This window comes from Rhagoletis zephyria, unplaced genomic scaffold (genome assembly GCF_001687245.7).
Source record: "Rhagoletis zephyria isolate East Lansing unplaced genomic scaffold, Rhagoletis_zephyria_1.1 Rzeph_scaffold_00457, whole genome shotgun sequence".
Classification (NCBI taxonomy): Eukaryota; Metazoa; Arthropoda; class Insecta; order Diptera; family Tephritidae; genus Rhagoletis; species Rhagoletis zephyria.
The window spans coordinates 138,552-150,517 of NW_016157541.1; the positions used below are offsets into that span (position 1 = coordinate 138,552).

An 11,966-nucleotide genomic window follows, 5' to 3' on the forward strand; every position below is an offset into this window, starting at 1 on the left:
CACAACTTAAAACATCAAAACGGCTAAGCTTTTTACGCCAAACTTTTAATTCAGAAACTAACAATAGAGAAAAGAACGAGTTTAAAAAAACCGATGACAAATAACAAAGCGAGCAAGAAGCACAAAAAGTGTTCCACCGTCTCATCTTCTTCAAGGCAAGATGGGCAAATGGACTTGTCATTTACGCCTATCACAGTCAGTCGATACCTCTCAGTCATTTCTGAGCGAAGTATTCACCCAGTTTCTGATGGTGGCTTCGATTGCCGAAGGTGGGAGTGCTAAAACTGGTTGCGGACCGAGGAATGCCTGGTCTGAGCAAACTCTGGCCAAATAATCAGATGTCTCATAACCAGGTACTCCATAGTGACCTGCAGCGTTGCCAGGTGAAGGGATTTCCCCCGTTTTCCGGGGATATTGGTCCCGAAAGGGAGAACGGGAAAATACATACTTAAATAGGGGAAAATTAAACATCTTTATTCTTTACTATTGCAACCGTCAGTCAGTTCGTTTTGTTTAAGAACGTTAGGAAGTTTTTAGATAACCAAATAGTTAAAGTAATTTGCAACTTCATTTATGTAATTGCCATCACAATTTCTAAAATACACAATAGTCGACATTCATAGTTCCATCACTAACTACAATCATTATTACCGCGCTTTTTTGAAGTACGCGAAGTTGTAAAATGGGTAAGGAAAAAATCATTTTTTTAACAAAAGAAGTGTAATAATTGTTTAAAATTTCGTTAGGCTACTCGAGTGAAGATAGCGAAGCCAGCAGTGCAAATAGTGAAGTCGTAGCACCAGCAAATAAGCGGACGAAACAAAAACCGATTTACCTCAAATCTTGGGAAAAACTTCCAGAATTTAAACCATGGTTGTGTAAAAACAATAAATCTTCCACTCAAAGTGATACTAGAACGTATTGCAAATTTTGTGACGCTTCCCTGTTTCCAAAAAAAACTGAGATGGAAAAACACAAAAACACGTCTACGATTCGAAAATTGCTATGCAAAAAAATCAACCTAAAATTTCTGTGTTTACTTCTTCTCCAACCATTGACAATGTGAAAAACGCAGAGGTTAAGTTATGTGCATTCGCCGCAGAGCACAATTTACCATTCTCAACATTTGATCATCTGACTGGACTATTGAAATCTATATTCATAGACTCTGATACTGCAAAAAAAAATTAATTTAAATCGAACGAAAGCGACTGCCATTGTAAAGAATGTTACAGGCAGATTTAACTTTACAAATCTTATTACAATTCTCAGAAGCCAAGAGTTTTCGGTTATTATTGACGAGTCCACAAGCATAGATTCAAAAAAAAAGCTTAGTTGTTATTGTTCGGTATGTTGATGCAAACAATCGCAACTGCTTTAATTTTATTTAATAAACTAGTAAATTTGTTTGACTCAAATAACATACCATTCAGAAAAAACTTAATTGCATTTGCCTCCGACGGAGCGAATGTGATGTTAGGCAAGAACAATTCCGTAGCAATGCTTTTAAAAGATGAGATTCCCAGTTTATTTGTAATGCGATGTACTAGCCATACATTTCACATAATTGCAAGCAATGCTTGCAAAAATATTCCTAACGAAATTGAAATAGTTTGTCGGGAAATATATTCACATTTCCAATGCAGCGCAAAACGTCAAAATATTTTAAAAGAGTTCCACGATTTTTGCAACTTAAAACCGCATAAAATTCTCCATCCGGCACAAACGATATGGTTATCTCTCCAAGCAAATGTGACCAGAATTGTTGATCAATTTCCTGCGTTGCTTCTCTATTTCACTGGAACCTTTTTAGAAGATAATATTAACAAAGTGCAAAGCGAAAAAATCGATCGCATTTTAGAAAAACCTGCTACACTTCTTTATTTTGAGTTCCTACAATTTTTTTGCCACTTTACGAAATTAAATTTTTAATGCAGTCTCAAGACATCAAAATTCATATTTTATATGAAAGCGTCGAATTACTTGTGAAAACGTTGTGTGACTGTGTTATTAAAAAAAATATATTGAAGCGTTAAATAACATTTTAAAAATTGACTTATGCAATAAAAATAATTATTTGCCAATCAATGAAATATATCTCGGACCAGTGAATCAGAAATTAAATGACTTACCATTAAGTGAAATACAAGTTTTTAAGGAGAATTGCCTTGAATTTTTTCTTACCGCTTGTATAGAAATAATAAAGAGATTTGATTTCATAGAAGGAGGCGGAGTTTTCAAATTGCTTGGGTTTTTAAATCCGTCTGTTTTAAAAAACAAGACTGTTGTATCTTTAATTCCGTTGTGTAAATATTTTCCTACTAAATTTCCAACATCACTTTATAATGATCTCGATTTAGAATATAGGTCTTTAAGAAATGTTAATATTTCGAATATACAGGAAGAAAATGTCGAAGAGTTTTGGTGAGATATTTTAAACATCAAATCTGGCGAGAATGAAGAAATGTTTCCAAACATTAAAACGCTGGTTCGTTTTTTATTTTGCCTGCCACATAGTGATACGTCTGCTGAAAGGTCATTCTCAGCTATTAATTTAAACAAAACTAAAATTAGAAACCGCCTTGAAAATAATACTCTTTGTGGAATACTCCACACTAAAACTCTTGTCAAAGAACAAACTTGTGTCAAATTTAAGGTAGAAAAATATTTTTCAAATGCAATGTATGATAACATCTCACATTTCTAGATAAATTAAGATGTATGCAATTAAATTATTTCTTTTTAACGTGAAATAAATTATATATTTTTTATCTTTGTATGCACATCTAAGTATACGATTTGTTTGCGGAATAAAATCTATTTATGTTGAATTGGTTTTTTGCTGAAAGGGAAAATGTTCGGGGAAAAGCGAACTCAAAAACGGGATTTTTTGAAATTTTGCAGCCAAAAAAAGGGATTGCTGTTTCCGATTTCCTGGCAACACTGGTGACCTGGCACCCAGAGTAAAACAACCTCGTTACGTTCACCATCATATTTTAGTCGAGACTTGCATTGCCGAACTAGTTTGGAAATACTTATATAGAGGGCTGGTCAATGCCGTAAGTGCAGCTTTACAACTCATGGACCCCCAAATTTTTTTCACGTCACCGTGGACCCCCGTCGAGTCTTCCGTGGACCCCTGGAGGTCCACCTGGACCACTTTGGGAATCACTGGGCTAGAGTATACTAGTGGTGCGGGCAAATTCTTTAAACTTTCCATATACAACGCAAGCGGCTTGATCAAACTTCAACATGGTGGCCAGAAAATCAAAAAATTTAGTTTTTTATTAAAATTACCTTCAGCGCCTCGTGAAAACCCATACACAACACAAATGGCTTGCGGCAAAGGGATATTTCGCTTGGTTTGTCAAGCAGCTTGTGTGGTGTATTTCGCTCTTAAGCGTAGTTCCCCAGTACGTTTTGTCAACGAAAAATTGAATCAAAAAATTGTCAGAATAATAGCAGAAATCATACCCTTTTCACAACCATTTTCGGTACTTTTGTAGACCTAATCCGCGTTTCATCCACTTTTCTTCCGGTTTTCGGATTAATTTTCGGATCTTTTGCTGGCTGGGCTGTTCTCGTAACAAGCGCAGCAGCTTCGCGCACATGTATATGTTACTTATTCTTTGGAACTTCACAATCACACTGCGAAAGAGCGAATCAACACGATTTTAGAGGCAGTCGAGAACGAAATTATAAAAAGTTTGAAAACTTATGAATTGTTTAGTTTTCAACTTGATGAAGGTACCGACGTAGTGAACTTAATGTTCTTCTCGTGTTAGTAAGGTACCCATTCGCAATGCAAATCGAAGAAGAACTTTTGATGAGCGAAGTACTGGAGACTTACACCACTAGCAACGATATTTTTAAAGCTGTCGACAAATTTGTACAGAAAAATGGTGTCTGGATATTTGCAGTGGTTGGAAAAAAAGGAACGATGTCTAGGATGAAGCAAGAGGCAAAAAACGCCACGAGAAGTCACTGTATGATCCGTCGGTATTCCCTGACGACTAGGAAGATGCCGCCACTAGATTTAAACCCCGTATTGGATGACGCTGCGAAGATAACAGAGGCCTGTGAAATTAAAATACATCTTTGGTTTTTTCTAGCACGTCAAGATTTTTTTATTGGTGAAATGTATATTTTAGTATTTCCAGCGATTTGCATGAAACCGGTATAAATAAACAAGTAAATCAGAACGTATGTAACTTCGAAGTGAACGCTAAGAAAATTGATAACAGCCGGTTTCACCAGCAATTTAAATGGATTTATTTTCTGTCAATTTCCATATAAAATTCAAAAACTTAAAATCATTTTTTACTTAAATTGCTTTCGTGAAATTGGCTGTAAAAGTTATTTTCTTAGCGTTAACGCGCATTATCAGCGTTAACTTGGAAGGTTTAGAAAAAACTATTGTCGAATATTTTCCCAACATTGACTCTGAGGATGTCTACAGCTGGATAACAAACCCGTGTTCATGTGACCCGAAAAGTAAACCTACTGAGATGACAAATTAAGCTTTTGAAAACCTTCTGGACATCAGTGAAGACAGCACTTTGAATATTAAATAATACGAAGGGAGCCAAGAGAGTTCTGGATGCAAGTGTATGCAGAAAACACTGCTGTTGGCAAGATTGCATTAAAACTACTAGTGACTTTTACTTTTATATTTCTATGTAAGACTGCATTTTCAACAAATGCTTACATAAACAAGTAATTTTTGAATTCTCATATAAAAATTTTAGATTATCGTTAATTTTTCTATGATCCAATGATCGGATTTAAAAATAAATTAGTATGGGGCCACCTGTGAGGTAACCCTTTCCTCTAAAAAAAAGAATTTTAGTAATCGGTTACCGTAGTCCAAAGTTATGCGGTAACGTACACAAAAAAAATAAATATTAATAAAAAAACAATCCGACGAATTGATAGGGCGTTCTTCAAACGAATTCTAAGATAGGGCGTTTTCGAACTGGCTACCGAGATAGGTCGATCTTCCACTCAGCAGTCGATATGTGGTTGGATATTTGAGATGAGCATTGTTCCATACAGCGCATACATATATAATATATATGTATATATAAAATTAAATTAAAAAAAAATTCATAAGGCTCTAAAACATTATTAATTAACTTATTCGATTTTTATTTTATTGACATAAGCATTTTATTCTAAAGAATTTTATCTCAAATAAACTCTTATAGATTTTTAGTTTAATTTTACGTTTATATTTCTTATAAAATTTTGCAAAAAATAGGCTTTGTGGAATAGCGAATAGCCATTGGCATTAACAAATTTTGTAGGGAATTGGAATTCAGCTTGTAAAGGCCGCTGACTCCGATAAGTAACTAACAAACGTATAATTTTTATCAGTTTCTGCATGCTCGCACCTTCGGCCTTTAATGTGTCTAGCATGATGAAAGAACTATCGAAACGGTCTGGCAAGTGAGGAAACATCTTTTGATAGTTCCCCAAGTGACATACATAAAAATCAGCTTTTATACTATGACGAAAGTATAACTACAATTTATCATGGTTTAAAGGTGTCTGGCAGGGGTAGGAACCATGCTAAGTGTCTGGCAATAAACGACGTAGTTTCTAATATTATTACGAATAAAATATATAAAATCTGACCTTTATACTATAACGAATTTGAGGTGCTATTTTATACACCTTTACTACCTGCCACCTGCCAAAGCCACCACTATCCAAATTTCATAGTCTGGTTTCGTTATTACCTATGTTGGGGGCATACATAGAGAAGCTTTATAAAATGACGAAGGTCTGGCCGTCGCTGGCTCATGCTCCATTACATAAACAAGTAATTTTTAAGCAAAAAACAAAACCGACTTCAATTCCCATATACAAATTTAAGATTATCGTTAATCTCTTTATGATCCAATTATCGGATGTAAACCAAATTAGAATGGGACCTTTCCTTAAAAAAAAAAAAAGAATTATAGTAATCGGTTAACGTGGTCCAAAGTTATGCTGTACCATACATTAAAAAAATAATAATAAAAAATATTTCGACGAATTGATAACCTTCTCCTTTTTGTGAAGTTGGTTAAAAACAAATGCACCAGCACGCTTTCAGCGTCAAATGATTTCAGGGTAAAATTGTCAAAGCTCCCAATAAATTTAAAGGAATTAATGAAATCATCATAACAATTTCAGTCCTCACATTAAACCTAAATGAGCATAAAGTTTGCATTGTGTTTTCTTGTTTTCGTAGACATTTGAAGAGTAGGGGTGCCGCGAAATTTTTTCGCACAATAAGGGTGCCGCGTTGAAAAAAGTTTGGGAACTCCTGATCTACAGTAATTGCAGTGTTAATAAAAAAACGCCTACTGAAAAATTTACTTTTTGTCGCTTACGCCCTTTTGGCGTGTAAAACTCAGGAAAATTCAATAAATTTGCATACTAATTTGCAACTTTCTATTCAGATTTTTTAGAAAAATTCTAAATATGCAGTTTTATAGCGCGTTGATTTTTGGCAATTTTTTTAGTGGAAGGTGTTGCGCATTTTCTCCATACAAAAAATCGACTCGATTTTTTAGCATCTTCAAGCTTGCCCTTTGTTATACTAAAATTAGATGGGCTATAAAACTGCATACTTAGAATTTAAAAAAAAATCTGAATAGAAAGTTGCAAATTAGTATGCAAATTTATTGAATTTTCCTCAATTTTGCACAAAGTTTAGAGATTTTGTTTTTATGTTTTTTGGTGAAGTACGAACTATATTTTTATAAAAAAACATCAAAAATAAATTAGAATAAAAAACTTTGCAGATACATATTGCGAAAAATTCTCTGTGCCAATACTTTTGTCCGGCACTGTATATTTTTCGATCGGAAAACTCTGTTTCTCTTCAGAAGGCTTCCAAAAATAATTCTCATTTATTTCACGAATACACATTTTTTGGCTGGAACGAGTTATAAAAATGGACAAACATATCTCTTCCTTATTTTATTTTCTGCTACAATACTAAAATTCAATTTTATATTTTATTTGATATGAGATAATTGTCAGCAACCATAGGGAGAAATTCGCTGAAGAAATTAAATACTTAGCAGCAAGTAATATGTTGCATTACAGCAATTGAAATTAATTTTGTGGAAAAGTAGTCAGGTCCGTCAGAACACGCATCCATAGTAATCGTTGCCTAATCTAAATGTTTGTATGTAAATTAAAAACTAAACTTAACTTTTTCATTCCCTTTCAGCTGAATTATATAGGGTGTCTCCGGTATCGGCATCGTATGATGACGTGCAAATTTCTCTCGTAAAATTGCGACAGAAGCGACAAACTCAGCCAATTTATGCAAAAAACCAGTATGAAAGTGTGTCACAGAATGCCAATGGAACGGCCAGCGATGCTCACAAAACCGCCGAAACAGCAACAACATCGAACATATCATCCATTGTAGTACCATATAATGTAGCCGATAAACCTCTACTGGGTGTAAATGGTACTGGCCAAAGAAAAGATTCTGGCTCACAGTTGTCACAGCCAAAAACCACGATAGTTTCCGATCCTATACAATCGACGCTAGGGGCCGCGGCCGGTTTTGTACAGGAAACAAGCAGCAATGATCAATCGACCGAAACTACCGAGGAAAAACTTATTGATAATGTGGATGTGCCGGATAATGAAACCGTTAGCGAAATAGAAAAAAACAGTTATACAGTCAACGTTACGAATGTGAGTGATATATTTGCTTAAAGAATTATAGTAATTTTCGTTTCTTCTGTCATTTTATATTATTCTACAGGATCACCATATATATTACAATAGCTCAATATATGTCGATAAAGCAGAAGCAGACCGAGTTTGGGAACAAATCAAAAATACATCTTTCAATTCAATGCTGTCGCAGTCTCATCGTCGGGCAATGGTATGAAAAATACATGATTTATAAATTATTTTGGATCCTACATCAATCGATTCATAGTCTAGAAAGAAGTCTGAAATACATAGCAGGCTCATTTTTGGAACATACAGTTCCCTCACAATTACGTTAATAAATTAAAACTAAAGCAGTGTACTTTTACGAAAATGTTCCTGCTTGCGATTGTGGAAATTCAAAGCAAAATACATAGTTATGATAGCTTGTATTGCATTGCATTTAAGTAAAATATTGCCAATTTGGTTACCTTTTTCTTTTATATTCATTTTTAACAGATATCAATACGCGAAAGATAAGAAGAGCCACTGAGGTAATTCGGTGGTATACAAATGCAGGTAGTTCTCAATGAAAGCCAGTTTTTCAATATTAGGGGCAAACTCAGAAAACCCCATATCCTACGAATTTATATAGACAAATTTATTTAGTTGTTGTTCCCCATATGGCCAAATCGCTGAAAACGAAACCAAGACAAATTTTATTTTCACAGATTTCGCAAATGTTTCATTGAATCGGGGTCATACATATTCCAAGGTATCGGGCAACATAAATACTGACACGAATCTCCTTCCCTTAATCATGAGACACCTTTTTAATGAATGAAAATCAAAAAAGTATAACAAACAAAATCGTAGTTTATACTTAAATATCGCCATTTTTGTACATTATAGGTTCTTAACTCCGCATGATTTATATATATTATTTGTAAGTTAAATAAAGAAATATTTGACAAACAAATCTATTATCTATTATGTATTTATTCTATATATAGCCGACAGTAGCAAAAAAATAAAATTAGCCGCCTTACTCTACTTCAGACATGTTTTTTAAGTGAAAAACTATTTGTAACGTATACTATTTGAATTTTTGCGAATAACACAACAATAGCCATTTGAAAACCTGATTATAAAATTTACGCTACAGATATATCACAAACGTAAAGTCTTTTTCTGTAACGTAACACTTCAGCTAAAAAACTGTACACCAGATTTTGAAAACTTTTTAATAAGAGAGTAGACTTTTTCTTTCAGCTTTAAATGGTAGTTCCTAAAATTGTAACAATTAACAACAGGATGAACAATATATTTTCCATTGAATAAAGCAAAATACTCAAGAAGAAGCCAAAATGTAATTTAACAGTCCGCTTATTGAGTCATATATAATGTGACCAACCGTGCTTCTTTAGGAAGTGCAGTACTTCTTTTTGAGGGATTGCACTTCTTACTTCGAAGCAGTGTTGTTGCGGATATTCGCATTCGCAACCGCGGAGCTTCCGCATTAATTTTAACATTCGAATTCGCTTTCGCATTCGCAATAATCAATGCGGAGCTTTTCGAATGCGAATATTGTGCAAGTGCACTGATAAAACGTATATCTGGCAAACAAAATGACAAATTGTGGCCAATATTTTTTGCCTGTTGCTACGTTAAAACAGTCCCCCTACGTTCTTTTGTAATTTAAAGTCAAAGAGTAAGATCCTTCAATAGGTATTTCCAGCCGAAATATTCAATGTCTAGCTATTTATAAAGAGAATCGACAATTTACGCGTTAAAAGATAACCTTTAATTATTTAAGAAGTATGTAACTATGGAATATTATTTGCCAAAGGTCTGTTGAAAAAACTGGATGCATCGCTAGCGATGAGTAATTAATTGTGGCTGCCTGCAACTAGGAAAAGTAGAGCTCAGCTAATTAAAAAACGAATTACAAGCTATTCATTACAGGTGAACCCTTTCAAGAAGTCACCCGGGAACTAAGCAGATCTGAGAACTTCATTGTCCTTGATTCCAATAATTTAAATTATTATAAAAAACGGGGTGCCTTTTTAACAATATAATACGATTTTAAACTAACTCGACTGGCAGCCACGATTTTCAAAACAGAATTTTCTTACAAATTTTCATTCCTAGTAAATAAAAATTTATTTATGTATTTATTTTTCAAACCAGTCACAGAAGAAAGGATTAAAAATTAATTTCAAAAACTAAAATCGAAAAACGCTGATGATGTTACAAATTCTGAACAACCGAAAGAATGAGAATGAAGAAATTTTTGCAAAACAATGGTGTTTAAACAACGATGGTGCCATGATGCTTGATTGTGAAGATGAAAGTCAGAAGGATACATCCAACATTTGCGGCCCGATGCAATTTTCAAAAAATCAGTGCTTCGAGAAGCAAACAAAATTTGCTAAGAAAGAAAGTCGCACCAGTGTTTTTCCCAAATTTAATTTTTAATTTTTACTTTTTTGTATTTCACATGGTACTCTTTGATTTACAAGAAAAAAATCAGAACAGTTTTGACACTTTAGATAAGAGAAGCAACAACAAAATACACATAAACGTGGTTTTTGCTCTAACACCTGTTTGATATGCCTTTGTTCTACCTTTTAAGTTGAGTTTCCTTTAACTGTCCGAAAAATTTAAAAGGTACTATGTACTGTCAACAAATAAATTATGACTTTCAATCGCTTCACTTTTTTAGCTGAAAAATTTAATTATAAATGGCTACTCAATCAAGAAGAATTAAAAGGTGTTAGAGAGTTTAAAAATTCTGTAGGGAATCTTACTTGCTCCTGTGGATATTCAGAAACGACAGTATCCATTTCCTTTTTAACTATCGTACAGTGCTTATTTTTTGGGTACGAAATTGCTCAATCCTTCAAGTGGTTTTGATTACTTACATCTCGCAAAATAGTCTGTTATTGTACTTATCTTCATTTTTGAGTCTGGGGAGAGTTCTCGACCTTCTATAACTCGCAAAAGAAAATTGAAATCTCACATTTATCGAGAGTTTAAAACAGCTCGTCGGCAATAATTTTTTTAAGTTATTTTTTTTTTTAATTAAATTGTTCAAAATAAAGGTCTGCATCGGAATTCAGTTTGCTTCACTGTGATTTTTTTTTTCAAAAATGTAAACTACTCATACTCTAACAGAGAGGGCATGGAAGGAAGAGAAGTGAAGATATTGAGCGCTGTATACATGAAAAAAGTACTCAAACAAAATATGTTTCGAAAAAATAAATCAGCAGTACCATGCTGTTAAACTGCCACAAAAAAGATGTTCCTTCACAAGTATTTCTTGAGTATTTTTGGAAGCTTTCGTTTAATGCTACATAATGTTAATGTTAGAGCTGACCCTTATGTTAAATAGCAAACATGGAGAAACAATGTAGGGCGCTCCGAATATTTAGCCAACATCATATTTTTATAAAGAAAGTGGACTCTTTTTATACAAAGACCCAATTTTTCATTGTACAATACGATACTTTCATTTCCCGATACCAGGCGCTCATACATATGAAGTAGCAAGCTTCCCATACGCATGCATTTGTTTGTAGAAGTTTTTAATTCGTTTGTAGAAGCCTTTGGAAATTCACAAAGTAGAATTGTGGAAATTTAAAAAATTATACAAACAAATTTCTGCTTAGAAATAGAAAACTTGTTACTTCACATGTAGCCCAGTTAAAACAAATTTGTAACAGCATTTTTTTGATGCAGTTTACTTCTACTTGACACGTAGCTCATGGATCTACAGTCTTGTCCCTAAATTTCATTTGGCACCATTCCGCCATCTTGGATTTACGGTTTTTTTGGGTTTTTCCCAATTCGCAAACTTATTTTGCATTTTTCGTAAAAAATGGTTATATACAAATATGTGGAGAATTTAATTTGCCACATTTATTGTATAGAAGGTTTCTTAAAAATAGCATTTTTTATTGTAAAAAAATAGCAAAAACTGCAAAAAAAATTTACATTGTCATGGTTTTCGCCATTTTTTGACAATTTCTGTTGAAAATACATAGCATACTGAAATTACAAGGTTGTAGAGAATTTCATTCTTCACCACTTGTATACCTATATTTGTTTTGTACGACGCTTAGATCACGGCCGGGAACGTGCGAAACATAGCGATTAGCCCAGAAAAATTGGTTAAATTTGGTAGGAAAATTAAAAAAAAAATTGTAACAGCGATTTTTTGATGCAGTTTACTTCTATTTAACACGTAGATCATGGATCCACAGTTTCGCCCATGGATTTTATTTTTTTGGGGTTTT

General features: G+C 33.7%; 1 protein-coding gene across 2 annotated transcripts in view; it reads left to right on the top strand.

The window, feature by feature from the left end:
* Positions 1-11,966, top strand: part of l(1)G0289 (plexin domain containing lethal (1) G0289) — an 80,214-nt gene that overhangs the window by 51,607 nt on the left and 16,641 nt on the right. For both annotated transcript variants that reach the window (XM_017611793.1, XM_017611792.1), the window contains exons 2-3: positions 7,229-7,707; positions 7,778-7,900. In XM_017611793.1, the coding sequence (XP_017467282.1) occupies positions 7,229-7,707; positions 7,778-7,900 (602 nt within the window). The remainder of the gene's footprint in view (positions 1-7,228; positions 7,708-7,777; positions 7,901-11,966) is intronic.